Raw genomic sequence first — 23,299 nt, forward strand, 5'->3', positions numbered from 1 at the left:
GGGGGGAGCTTCGTGTGGGTACTCCTGCCTGGGTTTGGGGGTCGGGGGGGGTGGGGGGGGCAGGGTGAAGAGGTGCCCCCTGACTGCAAGTCCGTGCCCCCCGCTTGGACACCCCCCCCCCCCGGGCTGGGCAGGGCCACCGAGGACACGAATGTGCCCGGCCTCAGCGCTGGGGGGGGGGGGGCGGGGGTATGAGTCAGGACTGCTGGCTTCCCGCTTCGGGGAGGGGAGCTAAGCGGGGGGGGGGGGGGGGGGGAGGAGGAGGGGGGCCTGGCCCTGCGCCGACCCCCTCTCCAACCCCCCCCAGACGGCACTGGGTCGCCACCATCCTGCCCCCCCCCCCCCCCGCAATGAATCAGCAATTTGGGGTGACGATTCCCAGAGCCAGGCATCCCCCCCCCCCCCCCCCGCCATCTCCATCCACCTTAAGAGCCGCGGGCAGCTCCACCTTAACGCGGGGGGGGGCGTGTGCTTGCGGGGGGGCGGCCTCCCCCCCCCCCCCCCCCCCCAACACCCGGTACCGGGGCTGCAGTGGCGACAGCAGCGCGGTCACTGGAGCAGGGGGCAGCAGGAGCGCTGCGGAGCATCCCCCCCCCCCACCCCCCCGGCGCCGCCCTCCCTCCCGCATCCTGCATCCCTGGGTACCACTCGGCAGCCCTGGGCAGCATCCTGCATTTTTGAGCAGCATCCTGCATCCCTGGGTACCACTCGGCATCCCTGGGCAACATCCTGCATCCTCGAGCAGCATCCTGCATCCCTGGGTACCAGCCGGCATCCCTGGGTACCAGCCGGCATCCCTGGGCAGCATCCTGCATCCTTGGGTACCACCCAGCATCCCTGGGCAGCATCCTGCATCCCTGGGCAGCATCCTGCATCCTTGGGTACCACCCAGCATCCCTGGGTACCACCCAGCATCCCCGGGTAACATCCTGCATCCCTGGGTACCGCTCGACCCTTAGGTTGTAAGCAGCATCCCTGGGTACCACCCGTATCGCCGGGTGACATCCCACACCCTTGGGGACCAGCAGCACCCTTGGGTCCCCCCTACTCCGGCTCCCTTCACCCCCTCAAACTCTTCTCGACTCTCCCACCCCCCCCCGGGACCCCCCCCACCCCGGCCCACCGCCATGGCCGAGCCCAGCACCGAGTGCAGCATCAAGGTCCTGTGCCGGTTCCGGCCCCTCAACCCGGCGGAGATTCTGCGGGGGGACAAATTCCTGCCCGTCTTCCAGGGGGACGACAGCGTGGTGGTGGGGGTGAGTGCGGGGAGGGGGGGGGGGCACAAGGATACCCCCCACCCCTCCCCCAGCCTTGGGGAGGGGGGCAGGGATGGGGGCATAGCTGGAGGAGCGAGGGGGGGGGGAATAGTCAGGTTGAGGGGGTAACAGACCTGGGGGGGGGGGGTGACAGTCAGCTGGGGGGGGGACAGAGCTTGTTTGGGGGGGGGAATCGCCCTGGGTGTGGTCGGTGCCCAAATGGGCCCAGCTCCCCCCCCCACCCCGGGGCGTTTCCCCTGGCCCCCTCTCCCCCCCCCGCATGCCCCTCCCTTACCCCCCCCCCCCCCCCATTCCTTTTCTAAGGTTCCCGGCACTCCCAGTTTCCCCCAGTCTGGCCCAGTGCCGGGCGGGGGGGGTGGGGTGGGGTGTGTTTACAATGAGCGGAGACGCCCTGACCGCCGGGGGGGGGCACGATCGGGCCCTGAGGACATCACCGGGGCGGAGGGGATGGGGGGGGGGGGGGGGGTTGCCGCATATCCTACCCCCCCCCCCCCCCCCCGCTGCGGCCCGGCCCTTTGTTAAGTGGTGAAGCCGCGGGGGGGGTGTGTGTCAGGGACCGCAGCCAAGAACCCCAATATAACGCCCCCCCATAACGCCCCCCCTTCCTTGCACGGGGCCGTATATGGGGGGGGGGGGGTGTCTCCAGCCGGGCCGGAGTACCCTTGTCCTGAGGGGGGGGGGTCCCAGGGAAAGGTGGGGGATCCTTGGGGTGGGGGTGGGGGTAGCGGGGTCCCCCCCGGGGGTGCAGTGGGGCTGAGGGGTGCGTGGGGGGGGTGGGGGGGCTGTGCGGGTTCCGTGGGTGGTGGTGTGTCGCTGTGCGGTTGTGCCGGCGCAATGCGGGGTGTTGCGTGGGACGGTTGTGCGGGGTGGGGGGGCGGAGGTGAGCGGCGGGGGCTGCGTGGGGTGCTTGTGCGTGGGGAGGGGGGGTGGGGAGGTTCGTGGGGAGGGGGGTGGGTGTTCGTGACCATCAGTGGGCAGGGTGGGGCGGTTGTCCCTGCGCCGTGCTGCGGCGATTGCGGGGGCCCGGGGAGGGGAGGGGGGACGGACTGGTGTCGCCGGCTGTCCTGGTGTCCGTGTGTCCCCGTGTCCGTGTGTCCCGGTGTCCGTGTGTCCCCGTGTCCGTGTGTCCCCTTGTCCGTGTGTCCCCGCGGTGGCTGCGGCGGTTCAGCACCGGGGCCTGGACAGCTCCCGGCCGGGGTTGGGGGGGGGGCGAGAGTGGGAGGGGGAGAACGGGGTGGAGGGGTGTACAAGGGGGGGGGCGGGGGTGTATGGGGGTCTATGGGGGTGTATGGGGGGGCTGGGGGTCTATGGGGGTCTGTGGGGGCCTATGGGGGTGGAGGGGGGGCTGGGGATGTATGGGGGTTGGAGGTGTATGGGAGCCTATGGGGGGTTGGGGGCGTCTGTGGGGGGGGGGGGTTGAGGGGTCTATGGGGGTCTATGAGGATCTATGGGGGGTATATGGAAGTCTATAGGAGGGCTGAGGGGTCTATGGGGTTCTATGGGGGGCTGCGGGGTCTATGGGGGCCTGTGGGGGTCTATGGGGTTGGAGGGGGGCAGAGGGGTCTATTGGGGTCTATGAGGATCCAGGGGGGGTCTATGGAGGTCTGTAGGAGGGCTGAAGGGTCTATGGTGGTCTATGGGGGTGGAGGGGGGGCTTGGGATGTATGGGGGTTGGAGGTGTATGGGAGTCTATGGGGGGCTGGGAGGTCTATGGGGGTCTATGGGAGGTCTGAGGGCTCTATGGGGTTCTATGGGGGGCTGTGGGGTCTATGGGGGGCTGGCAGGGATGGGGACATATGGGGGTGTATGGGGCTGTATGCTGTGGTTGGAGATCTATGAGGGTCTATGGGTGGTATATATAGATCTATGGGTGTGTATAGGGGGGCTGGGAGGCTATGGGGGCCTATGGGGGGGCTGAGGGGTCTATGGGGGTCTATGGAGGTCTACGAGACTCTATGGGAGATCTGGGGATGTATGGGGCTGTATGAGGGACCAGGGGTTCTATGGGGGTGTATGGAGGGGCTGAGGGATTTATTGGGGTGTATGGGGCTGTATGGGGACACTCTGAGTCGATGAGTATGTATAGGGAGCTGAGGGGCCTATGGGGGTGTATGGGGGGACTGGGGGTTTATGGGGTCCTATGGGGGCCTGTAGAAGGGCTGAGGGATCTATGGGGGTGTACGGAGCTGTATGGTGAGACTGTGGGTCTATGAGTATGTATGGGGAGCTGAGGGGTCTGTGGAGAGTATATAGGGGTAGGGGGGTTGGGGATATATAGGAATCTATAGAGAGGTTATGGGGGAGTCTATGGAGTTCTGGGGGTCTGTGAGGGTGTATGGAGAGTGTATGGGGGCTGGGGGTCTAGGAGGGTGTATGGGGTCTGAGGGTATGTAGGGGTATATGGAGAGTGTGAAGTCTATGGGGGTGTAGGGTAGATGTGGATATTGGGGGGTTCTGGTGGGTGTACGGGTTCTGGAGTACATGGGAGTGTATGGGGCATATATGGGGTTCGGGGGGTATGAGGGGATCGGGGCTGTGTGAGAGGCCCCCTGCAACTTCCCACCTCCCTTACTGGGATTTGCTAGAACTTACTGGTCCCCCCCCGCAAGGGGAGCCCTGAGGCTGGCACAGCCCCCAGCACCTTGTGGGGGTCCCTTCTGGCCACTGAACCCCATGTCCTTCTCCCCCCCCCAGGGCAAACCCTATGTCTTTGACCGCGTCTTCCCCCCCAACACCACCCAGGAGCAGGTCTACCATGCCTGTGCCATGCAGATCGTCAAGGGTGAGGGCTGGGGCCTTGTGGGGGGGCCTCTGGGGGGGGTCCTAGCTGGAGAACCCTCCTCTGGGGACATCCAGATCCATGGGGACATTGGAGGGTTCTGGGAGATGATAGGGCCAGGTTGGGGGGTGACACTGGCAGGGGGACATGCACAGGGGGTCCCTGGGGGTGTCCAGCAGGTCTTGGGGTCTCTGCAGGACTTTGGGGGTGTCACTGCAATCTTCAGGGGTTTTGGGGGTTATCTGTGAAGTCCTTCGGGGTGTCTCAGGGGTCCTTGTGCATCGCTGGGGGTCTTGGAGGTGAGCTCAGGTGTCTAGGAGGGATCAGGGAGTCCTTGAGGATCTCAGGGGAGTCCCTTGGGGTTTGGGGGGAGGGGTGTCTATGAGGTCCCTGAGGGTCCTGGGATTCCTTGGGGGTTCCTGGGAGTCGTGGAGGGGCTTCTGCCCACCCTCACCCCTCCCCACAGATGTGCTGGCTGGGTACAACGGCACCATCTTCGCCTACGGGCAGACGTCATCGGGCAAGACCCACACCATGGAGGTGAGGGGGCCGGGGGGGGCTTTGGGTGGGGGGGCAGCATCCCCTGGGCCTGGCATGCCCCTGGGTGCTCACCCCTCACCCCCCCCACTCCCCTGCCACCCCCAGGGCAAGCTGCACGATCCCCAGCAGATGGGCATCATCCCACGCATCGCCCAGGACATCTTCAACCACATCTACGCCATGGATGAGAACCTTGAGTTCCACATCAAGGTAGGGACTGGGACGGAGTGGGAGGGACTGGGAGGGACTGGGAGCACTGGGAGGACTGGGAGGTCGGGTCCCGGCCCTCCCCCGCCACATCCCCAATTCCCTCCTACTAGGTTTCTTACTTTGAAATTTATCTGGACAAGATCCGGGACCTGCTGGACAGTGAGTTGGGGGGGGGACGCTGGGAGATACTGGGTAGGTATTGGGATGCACTGGGGGCACTGAGAAGCTTGGAGGCACTGGGGAGCACTGGGAGGCCCTGGATGGATACTGGGGAGCACTGGGAGTCAGTGGAAGGGTATGAAGGAGCACTGGGAGGCATTGGATGGCAATGGGAACTCCTAGGGCGTGTTGGGGGGTCACTCCCCCCCCCAGCCCCCCTCACCCTGTGCCCCCCCCCACCAGTGACCAAGACCAACCTGTCGGTGCACGAAGACAAAAACCGGGTTCCCTATGTCAAGGTGAGGAATGTCTCAGAGGATGCCTTGGGTGGGGGACCCCAAGGGGCACCCCCAGAGTGGGGGCTGGGTCCTCACCCCCCCCCCCCCGCCCTGCTCCCCCAGGGCTGCACCGAGCGCTTCGTTTCCAGCCCCGAGGAGATTCTGGATGTGATCGATGAGGGGAAATCCAACCGGCATGTGGCTGTCACCAGTGAGTGCCCTGGGGACATGGCGGGGGGGCCAGGTGATGGTGGTGGGGGGCAGAGTGAGGTGGGGGGGGGTCACTGCTGTGCAGGGTACTGTGGGGTGTCTGGGGTGCTGGGGAGTTCTGGGGTACCATGGGGGTCCCTGCGGTGCTGGAGGGGTCATTGAGGCAACATAGGGGTCCCTGGGATACTGGGGGAGGGGGAGGGGATCTGTGGTACCGTGGGGGTCCCTGGGGCACCGTGAGGGTCCCTAGGGCATCACGGGGGTCCCTGAAGACTCATGGGGTCCTTGGAGCATTGTGGGCTCCCTGGGGTGCTGTAGGGCCCCTAGGGTGCTGTAGAGGTCATTGGGCCACCATGGGGGTCCTAAGGGCATTGGGGGGGTCCCTGGGATGCTGTAGGGTCCCTGGGGTGCTGTAGGAGTCATTGGGGTGCCATGGGGATCCCTGGAGTATTGTGGGGGTCCCTGGGGTACTGTAGAGGTCATTGGGTTCCCTGGGACATCATGGGGTCTCTGGGGCATTTTGGGGTCGCTGGGGCATTTTGGGGTCCCTGGGGTTCTGTAGGGTCCCTGGGGTGCTGTTGAGGTCACAGGGCTCCCACGGAGTTCCTAGGGAATCCTGGGGGCCCTGGAGTGCAGTGGGGGACTCCTGGGGGCACTGTGGGGTCTCTGGGGCATCGTGGGGTGCTGCAGGGGTCCCACGGGGGTGCGGGGGTCCCCGGGAGCCGGAGGCATGGGTGTGCAGCCTCTCCCCGTGCCCGCAGACATGAACGAGCACAGCTCCCGCAGCCACAGCATCTTCCTCATCAACATCAAGCAGGAGAACGTAGAGACGGAGCAGAAGCTCAGCGGGAAGCTCTACCTTGTAGACCTGGCCGGGAGCGAGAAGGTCAGGGGTCCCCAGCACTGAGGGACCCTGGGGGGCTTGGGCTGGGAGGGTTCTGGGGTGGGGAGTCATCTTTGGGGGGCCCTGGGCTTGGCTATGTGGGACTGGGGGGGTATCTGGGGCAACTTGGGAGGAGGATGTCCCCAAGGGGGACATTGGGAGGGTGGGGGTCTGTAGGCTGTGAGACATTGGGGTTAGGGGTCTTCAGGCTGGGGTGGGGGTCTTTGGATGAAGACCCTCAGGACTGGGGATCTCTGGGGGTCTACTGACTGGTGGCATCCTTGGGTTTGGGGGTCTTGGGGGGGTTCCTGGGCTGGGGGTGTCACTGGGGTGGAGGTCCCTGGGGTAGGGGTGGCCCCATGGGGGTCTCTGAGCTGCCTGACCCCACAGGTCAGCAAGACGGGGGCTGAGGGGGCCGTGCTGGATGAAGCCAAGAACATCAACAAGTCACTATCGGCGCTGGGCAACGTCATCTCAGCCCTGGCCGAGGGCACGGTGAGAGCCCCTACCAGCCCCCCCACCTCTGCTCTGCCCCATGGACCCTGGGGCTTGGGGGGACACCCTGCTGAGCTCCTGTGCCCCCCCGCAGAAGGCCTACGTGCCCTACCGGGACAGCAAGATGACACGGATCCTGCAGGACTCGCTGGGGGGGAACTGCCGCACCACCATGTTCATCTGCTGCTCCCCCTCCAGCTACAACGACGCCGAAACCAAGTCCACCCTCATGTTTGGGCAGAGGTAGGGGAGCGGCCGAGGGGTATCGGGGTGCCCCTGCACCCCTCTGCACCTCAGCTGCACCCCAACTGCACCCCATGCACCCGTTGTGTCTCAACTGCATCTCAACTGCACCCCATGTACCCGTTGCACCCGAACTGCACTTTAACAACACCCATTGCACCCCAACTTCACCCCATGCACCCGTTGTACCCCAAGAGCACCCCATACACCCCAACTGCACCCTAGGCACCCTTTGCACCCCAACTGCACCCCATGTATCCACTGCAAACTGGCTGCACCCCGACAGCACCCATTGCACCTCAACAGCACCCCATGCTCTTGTTGTACCCCAACTGCACCCCATGGGCTCATTGCACCCTGAGTTCACCCCGTGCACCCCAAGCACCCATTGCACCCCAACTGCACTCCCTGCAACCCCTGAGGGGGGAAAGGAGGCTGCATTGGGGGTCCCCAGACCTGGGAGGGGAGTGGGGGCAAGGTGGGCCCTGAGATGGCTGGGCACCCTCAGGGGTGTCCCTGGGGGAGGCTGCCTGGAAAGGGGGAGCAGGAGGGGTCCCAGTTGAGCGATATCCCCCCCCGTCCGCATCTAGGGCCAAGACTATCAAGAACACGGCGTCGGTGAACCTGGAGCTGACAGCCGAGCAGTGGAAGAAGAAGTACGAGAAGGAGAAGGAGAAGAACAAGGCGCTGAAGGAGACCATCGGGAAGCTGGAAGCTGAGCTGAGCCGCTGGCGGAGCGGTGAGGGGGGACCCTGGCGTCTGGGAGGGGACCCCATCCACCCCATCCCAGCACTAGATGGGGAAACTGAGGCCGTGTCCCCAGGTGAGGCCGTGCCGGAGACGGAGCAGCTGAGCGGGGCCGAGGCGGAGGCCGGGACAGGAGAGGGGATGGGTGAGGGGACAGGGACAGGACCCTCCGACGAGACCCCCCTCAACGACAACAGCTCCTCCATCGTCATCCACATCTCTGACGAGGAGCGCCGCAAGTACGAGGAGGAGATCCGCAAGCTCTACAAGCAGCTGGATGACAAGGTGGGGGCCCCCCCGGACCCCTCCCTGGGTCCTCTGGGGACCCCCAAAGACCCCTCTAGACCTGCCAGGGACCCCCCAGGACCCCTGAGACTCCCCAGGACCCTTGGGAACCTCCTAGGCCCCCCAGCATCCCCCAGAACCCTCAGCATCCCAGGATGCCCAGGATCTGCTGGCAGCCTCCAGGGCCCCCCCGAGACCCCCTCTCCGCCCCCAGCCCCTTGGGGCTGGCTGGTGCGGACCCTCCTGTCCTCCCCCCAGGACGACGAGATCAACCAGCAGAGCCAAATCATGGAGAAGCTCAAGCAACAGATGCTGGACCAAGAGGAGGTGAGCCCCCCCCCCCCCCCAGCCCCCATGACCCCCCATCTCCATCTGACTGACCCTGGAACCCCCTGGTGGGACCCTGGAATGATCCCCCTGGGCTCCCACCCAGGCCGCCTGGGACCCACTTGGGCCCCCACCCTGATCACTTGGACACCTCCACCCTGAGTACTTGGACCCCCCACTATGACCTCTGGGACCCTCACTCTGACCTCCTGGATTCCCCTGGGACCCCCTGGATTCCCCTGGGACCCCCGCTATGACCCCCGGGACACCTCTGGGAGCCCCACCCTGACTCCCTGGACCCTTTCACCCTGAACCCCTGGGACCCCTCAACCTGACCCCACCAGGACCCCTCTGGGACCTTCTGGGACTCATCTAGGGCCCCCACCCTGACTCCCTGGACCCCTCCACCCTGAGTCCCTGGGACCCCCCAACCTGACCCTGCTGGAACCGCTCTGGGACCCCTCCCCAGGACCCCCCTGGTCCCCTCCACCCTGACCACTGGGACCCCTCTGGGACCCCCCACCCTGACCCTCTGGACCCCTCTGGGCCCCCCCAGGTGCTGGCGGCGGCACGGGGGGGTGGGGAGGCGGCGCGGCGGGAGCTGGCGGCACTGCGTGCCGAGCATGGGGCGGCCCGTGCCGAGGTGGCCGAGGTGCTGGCGGCACTGGAGGAGCTGGCGCGCAGCTACGACCGCAAGGCGCAGGAGGCCGAGGACACCGGCCGCCACAACCGCCGGCTGGCCGACGAGCTGGCTCGCACTGAGGTGAGCCCCCCCGGACCCCTGCCTGGGACCCTTGGCAGGCACCTAATGGGGATTCCTGACAGGACCCTACTGGGAATCTTCATGGGCACCCAACTGGGATCCCTACTGAGATCCCTCCCCGGGAACCCCAAAGTGGCTCCTCAACTGGGAACCCCACTAGGACCCTACTGGGAACCCTTATGGGCACCCAACTGGGATCCCTACTGAGATCCCTCCCCAGAAATCCCAAAGTGTCTCCTCAACTGGGAACCCCACTAGGACCCTACTGGGAATCCTTATGGGCACCCAACTGGGATCCCTATTGAGTTTCCTGCCCCGGGAACCCCAAAGTGGCTCCTCAACTGGGAACCCCACTAGGACCCTACTGGGAACCCTTATGGGCACCCAACTGGGATCCCTACTGAAATCCCTCCCCAGAAATCCCAAAGTGTCTCCTCAACTGGGAACCCCACTAGGACCCTACTGGGAATCCCCATGGGCACCCAGCTGGGATCCCTACTGAGATTCCCACCCCGGGAACCCCAAAGTGGCTCCTCAACTGGGAACCCGACTGGGAAACCTGATGGTGACCTGCAGTGTCCCGCTGGGACCGCACTGGGAACCTTGTCTGGCAAATGGGACGCAGACTAGGAAAGAGCTGGGACCTCCATCAGCACCCTAGCTGGGGCCCCCAGAGCCAGGGACCCTCCAAACTGGGACCCCCACACCAGGACCACACTGGGACCCCCAGCCTCTGAACCAGCAAACCCCAGAGCCCAGACCCCCAGGTCCAAACTGGGACTGCCAGACACAAACTGGGATGCTTTGGGCCAGGGATCCCCTGAAAAAGAAGCCTCAGACCTGGGAGCCCCCTAAACCCCAAACCAGACCCCAAAGAGGGGGACGGCCCCACCCTTCAAACCAGACCCCAAAGAAGGGACCCCAAACAAGAACCCCACCCCCTCAAATCAGACCCCAAAGAGGGACCCCCTCACCCCAAACTTATCCCAAAGAGGGGACCCCACCCACCCCCCAAACCAGATCCCAAAGAGGAGACCCCCTGTCCCAAAACCAGACCCCAAAGAGGGGACCCCCTCCTCAAACCAGATCCCAAAGAGGGGACCCCCCCCAAACCAGATCCCAAAGAGGAGACCCCCTGTCCCGAAACCAGACCCCAAAGAGGGGACCCCCCCCTCAAACCAGATCCCAAAGAGGGGACCCCCCCCAAACCAGATCCCAAAGAGGAGACCCCCTGTCCCGAAACCAGACCCCAAAGAGGGGACCCCCCCCCTCAAACCAGATCCCAAAGAGGGGACCCCCCCCCAAACCAGATCCCAAAGAGGAGACCCCCTGTCCCGAAACCAGACCCCAAAGAGGGGACCCCCCCCTCAAACCAGATCCCAAAGAGGGGACCCCCCCCAAACCAGATCCCAAAGAGGAGACCCCCTGTCCCGAAACCAGATCCCAAAGAGGGGACCCCCCCCTCAAACCAGATCCCAAAGAGGGGACCCCCCCCCAAACCAGATCCCAAAGAGGAGACCCCCTGTCCCGAAACCAGACCCCAAAGAGGGGACCCCCCCTCAAACCAGATCCGAAAGAGGGGACCCCCCCCAAACCAGATCCCAAAGAGGAGACCCCCTGTCCCGAAACCAGACCCCAAAGAGGGGACCCCCCCCTCAAACCAGATCCCAAAGAGGAGACCCCCTGTCCCGAAACCAGACCCCAAAGAGGGGACCCCCCCAAACCAGATCCCAAACTGGGAAACTCTCTCCTTAAACTGGGATGCCAGACTGGGGGGACAAGAGCAGCACCCTGTGGGTGGAGCGGGTGAGATCCTGGGGTGCTGGGGGAGGTACTGGGGGGTGTCAGGGTGGGGGGTGCTGGTGTGCTGGGGGTGCTGGGGGTGCCAGGGAGGGGGAGACTGGGGTGAGGTGTGCCAGGGGTGCCAGGGTGGGGGATCCCAGGTGGGATGCTGGGGCTGCCAGGGGTGCTGGGGGGGATGCTGGGTGTACTGGGTGTGCTAGGTGTGCCAGGGTGGGGGGTACTGGGGGGGGGGGGGGGTGCCAGGCCATGCTGTGCCCACAGGCGACGACGCTGTCGCTGGAGACGGAGCTGCAGCGGGTGCGGGAGCTGGGGGGGCAGCAGCGCAAGCGGGCGGCCGAGGTGCTCAACGGGCTGATGAAGGACCTGAGCGAGTTCAGCCTCATCGTGGGCAACGGCGAGATCAAGCTGGTGAGGAGGGGGCACCCCTGGCAGGCTGCGCCCATGGGTGGGATGTGTCCGTACCGTGTTGTGCCATGCCAGGCTGCACCCGTGGGGGTGTCATGCCGTGCCCGTGCCGTGCCACACCACGCCATACCCGTGTGTGCGACGTGTTCGTGCCCGTGCCATGGCATGCTGTAGCCGTGTGCGTGATGTGCCCGTCACGTGCTGTGCCCATGTCATACCCATGGCATGCCAAACCCATGTATGCGCCGTGCCCGTGCCGTGCCATGCTGTAGCCACATGCCTGATGCGCCTGTGACATGCTGTGCCCGTGCCGTACCCGTGCCGTGCCATATCCATGTGTGTGCTGTGCCTGTGCCGTGCCATACCATACCCTATGTGTGCCGTACCCACGCTGTGCCATGCCCGTGCTGTGCTGACCCACGTGCCGTGCCGTGCCCATGCCATGCTATATCCATGTGTGGTACGTGCCCATACCCCGCCGTGCCGTGCTATACCCGCACCATGCCATACTCCGCTGTGCCACGCCATGCCCCTGCCCATGCCATGCCATACCCATCTGTGTGCCATACTCATGCCGTGCCGTACCCATGCCATATCATACTATGCCATGCTGAGCCGTGTGCCGTTCCATACCCCTGCATGTGCTGCGTCCATGCCGTGCCATACCCATGTGTGGTACATGCCCATGCCGCGCCGTGCCCATGCCATGCCACACCATACTATGCCACGCCACGCCATGACCCGTGTGCCGTGCCCGTGCCCAGCCGGTGGAGGTGAGCGGGGCCATCGAGGAGGAGTTCACCGTCGCCCGGCTCTACATTAGCAAGATCAAGTCGGAGGTGAAGTCGGTGGTGAAGCGGTGCCGGCAGCTGGAGAACCTGCAGGTGGAATGCCACCGCAAGATGGAGGTGACCGGGCGTGAGCTCTCCTCCTGCCAGCTCCTCATCTCCCAGGTGGGCTGGGGACAGGGATGACAGGGGACCTCCTAGGAGCAATGCCACCGCTGTGAGGGCCCTGGGGTTTGGTGGCCCCAGGGCTCTGTGACCCAGGGGTTTGGTGGCCTCAGGGCTGGGTGACCTCAGATTTTGGTGGACCCAGGGTTTGGTGACCTCAGGGTTTGGTGGCTGCAGGGTTTGGTGGCTGCAAGGTTTGGTGGCTGCAAGGTTTGGTGACACAAGGGTTTGGTGGCCAAAGGATTTGGTGACCCCAGATCTTGGTGGGACTGGGATTTGGTGACCCCAGAGTTTGGTGCCCCGAGGGTTCAATGTCCCCAGAGTTGGGTGTTCCCAGGGCTTGGCGGCCAAAGGATTTGGTGACCCCAGGGCTTGGTGACCCAAGGGTTCAATGTCCCCAGGGTTTGATGTTCCCAAAGTTTGGTGTCCCAAGGGTTTGGTGGCCCTGGGACTTGGTGACCCTGGGGTTTGGTGGCCCTAGGGTCTGCTGACCACAGGGTTTGGTGATCCTGGGGTTTGGTGACCCCAGAATTTGGTGTTCCCCAGGTTTGTTGACCCTGGGGTTTGGTGGCCCTGGGACTTGGTGACCCCAGAATTTGGTGTTCCCCAGGTTTGTTGACCCTGGGGTTTGGTGGCCCTGGGACTTGGTGACCCCAGAATTTGGTGTTCCCCAGGTTTGTTGACCCTGGGGTTTGGTGGCCCTGGGACTTGGTGACCCCAGAATTTGGTGTTCCCCAGGTTTGTTGACCCTGGGGTTTGGTGGCCCTGGGACTTGGTGACCCCAGAGTTTTGTGTTCCCAAGTTTGTTGACCCTGGGGTTTGGTGGCCCTGGGACTTGGTGACCCCAGAGTTTTGTGTTCCCCAGGTTTGTTGACCCTGGGGTTTGGTGGCCCTGGGACTTGGTGACCCCAGAGTTTGCTGTTCCCCAGGTTTGTTGACCCTGGGGTTTGGTGGCCCTGGGACTTGGTGACCCCAGAGTTTTGTGTTCCCAAGTTTGTTGACCCTGGGGTTTGGTGGCCCTGGGACTTGGTGACCCCAGAGTTTTGTGTTCCCAAGTTTGTTGACCCTGGGGTTTGGTGGCCCTGGGACTTGGTGACCCCAGAGTTTTGTGTTCCCAAGTTTGTTGACCCTGGGGTTTGGTGGCCCTGGGACTTGGTGACCCCAGAGTTTTGTGTTCCCAAGTTTGTTGACCCTGGGGTTTGGTGGCCCTGGGACTTGGTGACCCCAGAGTTTTGTGTTCCCAAGTTTGTTGACCCTGGGGTTTGGTGGCCCTGGGACTTGGTGACCCCAGAATTTGGTGTTCCCCGGGTTTGTTGACCCTGGGGTTTGGTGGCCCTGGGACTTGGTGACCCCAGATTTTTGTGTTCCCCAGGTTTGTTGACCCTGGGGTTTGGTGGCCCTGGGACTTGGTGACCCCAGAGTTTGCTGTTCCCCAGGTTTGTTGACCCTGGGGTTTGGTGGCCCTGGGACTTGGTGACCCCAGAGTTTTGTGTTCCCCAGGTTTGTTGACCCTGGGGTTTGGTGGCCCTGGGACTTGGTGACCCCAGAGTTTGCTGTTCCCCAGGTTTGTTGACCCTGGGGTTTGGTGGCCCTGGGACTTGGTGACCCCAGAGTTTTGTGTTCCCAAGTTTGTTGACCCTGGGGTTTGGTGGCCCTGGGACTTGGTGACCCCAGAGTTTTGTGTTCCCAAGTTTGTTGACCCTGGGGTTTGGTGGCCCTGGGACTTGGTGACCCCAGAGTTTTGTGTTCCCCAGGTTTGTTGACCCTGGGGTTTGGTGGCCCTGGGACTTGGTGACCCCAGAGTTTGCTGTTCCCCAGGTTTGTTGACCCTGGGGTTTGGTGGCCCTGGGACTTGGTGACCCCAGAGTTTTGTGTTCCCCAGGTTTGTTGACCCTGGGGTTTGGTGGCCCTGGGACTTGGTGACCCCAGAGTTTGCTGTTCCCCAGGTTTGTTGACCCTGGGGTTTGGTGGCCCTGGGACTTGGTGACCCCAGAGTTTTGTGTTCCCAAGTTTGTTGACCCTGGGGTTTGGTGGCCCTGGGACTTGGTGACCCCAGAGTTTTGTGTTCCCCAGGTTTGTTGACCCTGGGGTTTGGTGGCCCTGGGACTTGGTGACCCCAGAGTTTGCTGTTCCCCAGGTTTGTTGACCCTGGGGTTTGGTGGCCCTGGGACTTGGTGACCCCAGAGTTTTGTGTTCCCCAGGTTTGTTGACCCTGGGGTTTGGTGGCCCTGGGACTTGGTGACCCCAGAGTTTGCTGTTCCCCAGGTTTGTTGACCCTGGGGTTTGGTGGCCCTGGGACTTGGTGACCCCAGAGTTTTGTGTTCCCAAGTTTGTTGACCCTGGGGTTTGGTGGCCCTGGGACTTGGTGACCCCAGAGTTTTGTGTTCCCAAGTTTGTTGACCCTGGGGTTTGGTGGCCCTGGGACTTGGTGACCCCAGAATTTGGTGTTCCCCAGGTTTGTTGACCCTGGGGTTTGGTGGCCCTGGGACTTGGTGACCCCAGAGTTTTGTGTTCCCCAGGTTTGTTGACCCTGGGGTTTGGTGGCCCTGGGACTTGGTGACCCCAGAGTTTGCTGTTCCCCAGGTTTGTTGACCCTGGGGTTTGGTGGCCCTGGGACTTGGTGACCCCACAGTTCGATGACCCAGGGGTTTGATGACCTTGTGATTCAGTGACGGGGTGGCCCTGGGGGTGGTGGTGGGGTGGTAGCCACGTGCCCCCAGCTGGGGTTGGGGGGGTGGGGGGCTCAGTGGCTGAGACTGGTCCCCACAGCACGAGGCGAAGATCCGCTCGCTGACGGAGTACACGCAGACGGTGGAGCTGAAGAAGCGGCACCTGGAAGAGTCGTACGATGCCCTGAGCGAGGAACTGGCCCGGCTGCAGGCCCAGGGTGAGGGGGGCTGGGGGGGGGACGACAACATGGGGGGGCTGGAGAGTGGGGGGGGTCCCCAGTTTGTTGCCCTCAACGTGAGCTCCGGCCTGCAGAGACGGCGCAGGGGGTGGCCCGGAAGGATCGGGAGCAGGATGAGACCCAGGACACAGATGAGGTCAAGGTGAGAGGGTGCTGGGGGGGCAAGGTGATGGGAGGAGGGGCAGGGCACCCCTGGGGGTCACTGGGGGGGTGTCCAGGGTCCCTGAAGGGCGTAGGGGACCCGGGGGGGGGTGGTTGCAGTTGGGGGTCCTTGTGGCACGTGGGGTGTCCTAGAGATGGGGTGGGGGTCCCTGGGTTGCTGGGTCATGCTGGGGGTCCTGGGCGTGCTGGGCATCTGCAGGGTGCTGGGGAGGTTGGGATGTATTGGGGGTCCCCAGGAGGTGCTGGAGGATGCTGGGGGTCCCCAGGACGTGTTGGGGTCCCAGGGGTGCTCGGGATCCCCAGGACGTGTTGGGGTCCCAGGGGTGCTGGGGGTCCCTGGGGAGGCATTGGGTTCCCAAGGGTGCTGGGGTTCCCTGGGAGATGTCGGATTCCAGGGGTGCTGGGGGTCCCTGGGGAGGTGTTGGGGTGCTGGGGGTCCCCGGGACGAGTTGGGGGCCGGGGGTACGGGGGTCCCCGTGCCCGGGCTGAGGACGGCGGGTGCAGAAGGCGCTGGAGCTGCAGCTGGAGAGCCAGCGGGAAGCCCAGCACAAGCAGCTGGCGCGGCTGCGGGACGAAGTCAACGAGAGGCAGAAAACCATCGACGAGCTGCGGGAGTGAGTGGCCCTGGCCCCCTCCCCGTCCTCGTCCCCAACCCCATTGCCGTCCCTGTCCCCAAATTTGACCTTGACTCCCATCTCATCCCTGACTCCAACCCCATCGGTGACCCCAGCCCTGTCCCCGATCCCGAAATCGTTCTCATCCCTGACCCTGACCTCAGCCTTGACCCTGTCCCCAACCCCATCCCTGTCCCCAACCCTGTCCCCATCCCGTCCTGACCCTGTCCCCAACCCCATCCCTGTCCCCAACCCTGTCCCCATCCCCAATCCTGACCCTGTCCCCAACCCCATCCCTGTCCCCAACCCTGTCCCCGTCCCCAATCCTGACCCTGTCCCCAACCCCATCCCTGTCCCCAACCCCATCCCTGTCCCCGACCCTGTCCCCATCCCCAACCCTGACCCTGTCCCCAACCCCGTCCCCATCCCCAATCCTGACCCTGTCCCCAACCCCATCCCTGTCCCCAACCCTGTCCCCATCCCCAATCCTGACCCTGTCCCCAACCCCATCCCTGTCCCCAACCCTGTCCCCGTCCCCAATCCTGACCCTGTCCCCAACCCCATCCCTGTCCCCAACCCCATCCCTGTCCCCGACCCTGTCCCCATCCCCAACCCCATCCCTGTCCCCAACCCCGTCCCCATCCCCAATCCTGACCCTGTCCCCAACCCCATCCCTGTCCCCGACCCTGTCCCCATCCCCAATCCTGACCCTGTCCCCAACCCCATCCCTGTCCCCAACCCTGTCCCCATCCCCAATCCTGACCCTGTCCCCAACCCCATCCCTGTCCCCAACCCCATCCCTGTCCCCGACCCCGTCCCCATCCCCAATCCTGACCCTGTCCCCAACCCCATCCCTGTCCCCGACCCTGTCCCCATCCCCAACCCCATCCCTGTCCCCGACCCCGTCCCCATCCCCAATCCTGACCCTGTCCCCAACCCCATCCCTGTCCCCGACCCTGTCCCCATCCCCAATCCTGACCCTGTCCCCAACCCCATCCCTGTCCCCAACCCCATCCCTGTCCCCGACCCCGTCCCCATCCCCAATCCTGACCCTGTCCCCAACCCCATCCCTGTCCCCGACCCTGTCCCCATCCCCAATCCTGACCCTGTCCCCAACCCCATCCCTGTCCCCAACCCCATCCCTGTCCCTGACCCTGTCCCCATCCCCAACCCCGACCCTGTCCCCAACCCCAACCCCATCCTTGACCCCCAACCCTGACCCCATCGTCCCCCCAACCCCGACCTTGACCCTGTCCCTGACCCCAGATGACCCCAGCCCCCATCCCTGTCCCCATCCCTGGCTGGATTGGGGGGTGGGGGGCAGAGACTGTCCCCCCCATGGGTCTGTCCGTCCATCTGTCCCCATGACTGTCCGTCCGTCCGTCCCGCAGCCTGAACCAGAAGCTGGAGCTGGAGCTGGAGAAGCTGCGTGCGGAGCACGAGGCGCTGCGGAGCGAGGAGCGGGCCAAGGCCGCCCGGCTGCAGGAGCTCACGTGAGACCCCCCCCCTCACCCCCCCCACCCCAGGGGTCCCCTGGACCCCAACACCCCCCCCCCCCGACACCCCTGGGACCGCTCAGAGCCACAACATCCACCTCCATGCCTGGGAGTCCTGGTCGTCCCCCCCCTCAGGATGTCCCCCTTGACACCTCCAGGACCCCCCCTCCCATCTCTCCTGGGACCCCCCCAACATCACTGGGACCCCCCCCCACAGGGACACCCCCAGGACCCTGCACTACCTCCAGGAGCCCTGGGACCCCCAACACCCCCAGGAGCCTTGGGGACCCCCCCATCACCCCTGGACCCCCCCTATCACCCCTGCCCCACCCCTCCCTCACCCCTGGGACCCCCCCCCGCACCCCTGGGACCCCCAACATCACTGGGACCCCACCCTCACACCCCGGAGGACACCCCTCAGGACCCCCTCATCACCCTGGGACCCCTGACATCACCCCTGGGACCCCCCCCCCCCCATGAGGACACCCCCGCCCAGGACCCTGCACCTGCTCCAGAAGCCCTGGGACCCCCAATACCCCCAGGACCCTTGGGGACCCCCCAGGACCCTCAACATCACCAGGACCCCCCACTCCATGGGGACACCCCTTAAGACCCTGCACTACCTTGGGGTGCCCCCACCCCCCCCAAAAAACCCCCTGAGGCCCCTCCAAGACCCCAGGAGCCCTCAGCACCCCCCCCACCCAGCATCCTTGTGCCTCCCCTGAGACCTCCCCAACCCCCCCACCATCCTTGGAGTGACCCCCCCCCAACCTTGGGGTGACCCCCCCCACACCTCTGGGGTGACCCCCCCCCCCCCCCAATATCTCCCCCCAGATTTCTCTATGAGCGCCATGAACAGTCCAAGCAGGACCTCAAGGGTCTGGAGGAGACCGTTGTAAGTGTGGGGGGGGGGGCGTCTGGGGGGGTTTGGGGGGGTCTGGGGGTCACCATGCACCCCCTCAACCCTGCCCCCCCCCCCCCCCCCAAGGCCCGTGAACTCCAGACCCTCCACAACTTGCGCACGCTGTTTGTTCAAGACGTCACGACTCGAGTCAAGAAAGTGAGGGGGGGGGGCAAAATGGTGGGGGGCAAAAGGGGGGGTAAAAATGGGGGGGTGAAAATAGAGAGGAGAGAGTGGGGTCAAAGCTGGGAGGGGAAGGGGGGCCTGTAAGGGGAGGGAGGGGGGTCTTGGCCTGGGGGGGGGTCCAAGTGTTGGTTGGGCGTCCTGGCTTAGGTGGGGGGGGGTCCTGGCTTGGGCATCGTGGGGGGGGGGTGTCCTGGCTTAAGTTGGGGGGTCTCAGGTCAGCATCATGGGGGGGGGGGTGGCAGCCTGGGTTGGGGGTGCCAGGCCAGGTTGGGGGGGGCCAGGCCATGTTGGGGGTGCCAACCTGGGTGGGGGGGGGTCTGATCCTGGGTTGGGGGGGTCTGATCCCTGTTTGGGGGGGGCTGCCAGCCTATGTTGGGGGTGCCAGTCCAGATTTGGGGGGGTCTGATCCCTGTTTGGGGGGGCTGCCAGCCTATGTTGGGTGTGCCAAGTCAGGTTGGGGGGGTCTGATCCCTGTTTGGGGGGGCTGCCAGCCTATGTTGGGGGTGCCAGTCCAGATTGGGGGGGGGGTCTGATCCCTGTTTGGGGGGGCTGCCAGCCTATGTTGGGGGTGCCAGCCCAGATTTGGGGGGGTCTGATCCCTGTTTGGGGGGAGTGCCAGCCCACTCTGGGGGTGCCAACCCGGATTGGGGGGGGTCTGATCCCTATTTCGGGGGGTGCAAACCCAGATTGGGGGGGGGGGGGTCTGATCCCTGTTTGGGGGGGGGGAGTGTGCCAGCCCAGGGTGGGGGGAACCAGCCTAGTTTGAGGGTACCAACCCAGTTTAGGGGGACACGATCCCCAGTTGGGGGGTGCCAGCCCAGACTGGGGGGGGAGGGTGCCAGCCCAGTGTGGGGGGGTATCCCTCCATGCCCCCCCCCCCCGACCCCCCCGCAGAGCGCAGAGCTGGAGCCTGAGGACAGTGGGGGGCTGCACTCCCAGAAGCAGAAGATTTCCTTTCTTGAGAACAACCTGGAGCAGCTTACAAAGGTTCACAAACAGGTGGGCTGGGGAGGGGGGGGGCAAAAAGGGGGGGCCCCCCCCTCCAGCCTCCCTATACTACAAGCCCCCCCCCCCTCTTGGCATCACCCCCCTCCCAGCGCCCTGCTTCATCCTACCCCCCCAATTTCCATCCTGGGGTTCCCCCCCCCCCCCCCAAAGACCCTCTGGGGGTAGCATGGCCGAGGGGGGGGGCACACGTTGATGCCCGCTCTGTTGCCCCCCCCCCCCCCCCCCTTCGCTGCCTCCTCCTTAGCTGGATCTCTGGGTATCCAAGGTACCTCGACCCCCCCCCCCCCCACCCCCCCAGCCACCCACACGAGCAGGACACGCGTGGGGGGGGTCCCCCCACTTCCCCCCCCCCCCCCCCGGGAAGGATGGATGTGGGGCAGGGGGATTACCCCCCCCCCCCCCAGCCACCCAGAGCCCCCCCAGTTTTGCAGTGGGGGGAGGGGCACTGGCCTGACCAGCACTTTCCTGCCCCCCCCCCCCCGCCTGCTGCCCCCCCCCCCCGCCTGCCTGTGGAGCCCCCCCCCCCCCAGCTCACTACCTGTGTGTGTGTCCCCCCCCCCTGCATGTGGCCATGGGGGGCTGGGACCCCCCGCCAGGCACTTCTGGGGGGCTGGGACACCCCCCCCCCCCCCCTTTCCTGACACTGCTGGGGGGGGGGGGTGAGGGTGGCCTGGGGGGGGGGCTGGTAACCAGTGCTGGGTGCTGGTGGGTGCTGGTGGGGCTGATGGTGCAGGGGCTGGTGCTGGGGGGGGGGGGGGGCAGGATGTGCCCCAGTGTGGGTGGGTGTCTCAGGGACTGGGTGCTCTGGTGCCAATGGGTGCCCCGGCGCTGGTGGGTGCCCAGTACTGGTGGGTGCTTGGTACTGGTGGGTGCTAATGGGTGCCCCAGTGCCAACGGGTGTCCTGGTGTGGGTGATTTGGTGCCGGTGGGTGCTCCAGTGCCAGCAGCTGCCCCTGTGCCTGATGGGTGCTGGGCGCCTGTTGTGAGTGGGTGCTCAATGCTGATGGGTGTCGCTGCGTGCCCGTTGTGAGTGGGTGCCCATTGCCACTGGGTACTGGATGTCACTGGAGCCCAGTGTGAGTGGGTGCCCAATGCCGATGGGTGCTGGGTGTCTGTTGTGAGTGGGTGCCCAATGCTGATGGGTGCTGGGTGTTGCTGGGTGTCCATAGTGAGTGGGTGCTCAATGTTGATGGGCGCTGGATGTCAGTGGGTGCCCGTTGTGAGTGGGTGCCCAATGCCGATGGGTGCTGGGTGTCTGTTTTGAGTGGGTGCCCAATGCCGATGGCTGCTGGGTGTCTGTAGTGAGTGGGTGCCCAATGCCGATGGGTGCTGGGTGTCTGTTGTGAGTGGGTGCCCAATGCCGATGGCTGCTGGGTGTCTGTTGTGAGTGGGTGCCCAATGCCGATGGGTGCTGGGTGTCTGTTGTGAGTGGGTGCCCAATGCCGATGGGTGCTGGGTGTCTGTTGTGAGTGGGTGCCCAATGCCGATGGGTGCTGGGTGTCTGTTGTGAGTGGGTGCCCAATGCCGATGGGGGCTGGGTGTCTGTTGTGAGTGGGTGCCCAATGCCGATGGGTGCTGGGTGTCTGTTGTGAGTGGGTGCCCAATGCCGATGGGTGCTGGGTGTCTGTTGTGAGTGGGTGCTCAATGCCGATGGGTGCTGGGTGTCTGTTGTGAGTGGGTGCCCAATGCCGATGGGTGCTGGGTGTCTGTTGTGAGTGGGTGCCCAATGCCGATGGGTGCTGGGTGTCTGTTGTGAGTGGGTGCTCAATGCTGATGGGTGCTGGGTGTTGCTGGGTGTCCATAGTGAGTGGGTGCTCAATGTTGATGGGCGCTGGATGTCAGTGGGTGCCCGTTGTGAGTGGGTGCCCAATGCCGATGGGTGCTGGGCGCCTGTTGTGAGTGGGTGCCCAATGCCGATGGGTGCTGGGTGCCTGTTGTGAGTGGGTGCCCAATGCCGATGGGTGCTGGGTGTCTGTTGTGAGTGGGTGCCCAATGCCGATGGGTGCTGGGTGTCTGTTGTGAGTGGGTGTCCAATGCTGATGGGTGCTGGGCGCCTCTTTTGAGTGGGTGCCCAATGCCGATGGGTGCTGGGTGTCTGTTGTGAGTGGGTGCCCAATGCCGATGGGTGCTGGGTGTCTGTTGTGAGTGGGTGCCCAATGCCGATGGGTGCTGGGTGTCTGTTGTGAGTGGGTGCCCAATGCTGATGGGTGCTGGGCGCCTGTTTTGAGTGGGTGCCCAATGCTGATGGGTGCTGGGTGTCTGTTTTGAGTGGGTGCCCAATGCCGATGGGTGCTGGGTGCCTGTTGTGAGTGGGTGCCCAATGCCGATGGGTGCTGGGTGTCTGTTTTGAGTGGGTGCCCAATGCCGATGGGTGCTGGGTGTCTGTTGTGAGCGGGTGCCCAATGCCGATGGGTGCTGGGCGCCTGTTTTGAGTGGGTGCCCAATGCCGATGGGTGCTGGGTGTCTGTTTTGAGTGGGTGCCCAATGCCGATGGGTGCTGGGTGTCTGTTTTGAGTGGGTGCCCAATGCCGATGGGTGCTGGGTGTCTGTTGTGAGCGGGTGCCCAATGCCGATGGGTGCTGGGCGCCTGTTTTGAGTGGGTGCCCAATGCCGATGGGTGCTGGGTGTCTGTTTTGAGTGGGTGCCCAATGCTGATGGGTGCTGGGTGTCTGTTGTGAGTGGGTGCCCAATGCTGATGGGTGCTGGGCGCCTCTTTTGAGTGGGTGCCCAATGCCGATGGGTGCTGGGTGTCTGTTGTGAGTGGGTGCCCAATGCCGATGGGTGCTGGGTGTCTGTTGTGAGTGGGTGCCCAATGCCGATGGGTGCTGGGCGTTTGTTGTGAGTGGGTGCCCAATGCCGATGGGTGCTGGGCGCCTGTTGTGAGTGGGTGCCCAATGCCGATGGGTGCTGGGTGTCTGTTTTGAGTGGGTGCCCAATGCCGATGGGTGCTGGGCGCCTGTTGTGAGTGGGTGCCCAATGCCGATGGGTGCTGGGCGCCTGTTTTGAGTGGGTGCCCAATGCCGATGGGTGCTGGGTGTCTGTTGTGAGTGGGTGCCCAATGCCGATGGGTGCTGGGTGTCTGTTGTGAGTGGGTGCCCAATGCCGATGGGTGCTGGGCGTTTGTTGTGAGTGGGTGCCCAATGCCGATGGGTGCTGGGCGCCTGTTGTGAGTGGGTGCCCAATGCCGATGGGTGCTGGGTGTCTGTTTTGAGTGGGTGCCCAATGCCGATGGGTGCTGGGTGTCTGTTGTGAGTGGGTGCCCAAAGCTGCCAGGTGTCACTGGGTGCCCGTTGTGAGTGGGTGCCCCATTGCCGCTGGGCGCCCCGATGCCGGCGGGTGCCCCATCGCCGCTGGGTCCCTCTTGTGAGTGGGTACACCGGTCCCAGTTGCGGGTGGGTGTCCGTCCCCCCACCCCCCCGCTACCCCGCTATCAACGAACCCCCTGCCCGACGCCGGCGGTTCCCACCGGGCGCTGCCGGGCGCAGGTAGGTGGGTGCAGGTGGGTGCAGGTGGGTGGGTGGGCTGACGGGGGGTCGCGCAGCTGGTCCGTGACAATGCAGACCTGCGCTGCGAGCTTCCGAAGCTGGAGAAACGCTTGCGGGCTACGGCTGGGCGAGTGCAGGCCCTGGAGGGTGCTCTGAGGGAGGCCAAGGAGGGTGCTCGCCTC

General features: G+C 64.9%; 1 protein-coding gene across 1 annotated transcript; it reads left to right on the top strand.

Moving 5' to 3' along the window:
- Nucleotides 1-1,088: 1,088 nt before the first annotated feature.
- Nucleotides 1,089-23,293, top strand: KIF5A (kinesin family member 5A; the record flags this gene model as incomplete). The annotated part of the gene is made up of 24 exons (XM_049819480.1): nt 1,089-1,256; nt 3,972-4,059; nt 4,523-4,596; nt 4,702-4,806; nt 4,917-4,965; nt 5,209-5,264; nt 5,367-5,454; nt 6,215-6,339; nt 6,727-6,831; nt 6,926-7,074; nt 7,665-7,813; nt 7,898-8,106; nt 8,365-8,433; nt 8,990-9,196; nt 11,261-11,407; nt 12,169-12,357; nt 15,127-15,244; nt 15,340-15,407; nt 15,932-16,041; nt 17,433-17,534; nt 18,372-18,432; nt 18,526-18,597; nt 19,519-19,623; nt 23,174-23,293. Coding segments are annotated over exons 1-24 (2,694 nt in total), but the record flags the coding sequence as incomplete, so codon positions are not given.
- Nucleotides 23,294-23,299: the final 6 nt, after the last annotated feature.

Source organism: Accipiter gentilis, chromosome 16 (genome assembly GCF_929443795.1).
Source record: "Accipiter gentilis chromosome 16, bAccGen1.1, whole genome shotgun sequence".
Taxonomy (NCBI): Eukaryota; Metazoa; Chordata; class Aves; order Accipitriformes; family Accipitridae; genus Astur; species Astur gentilis.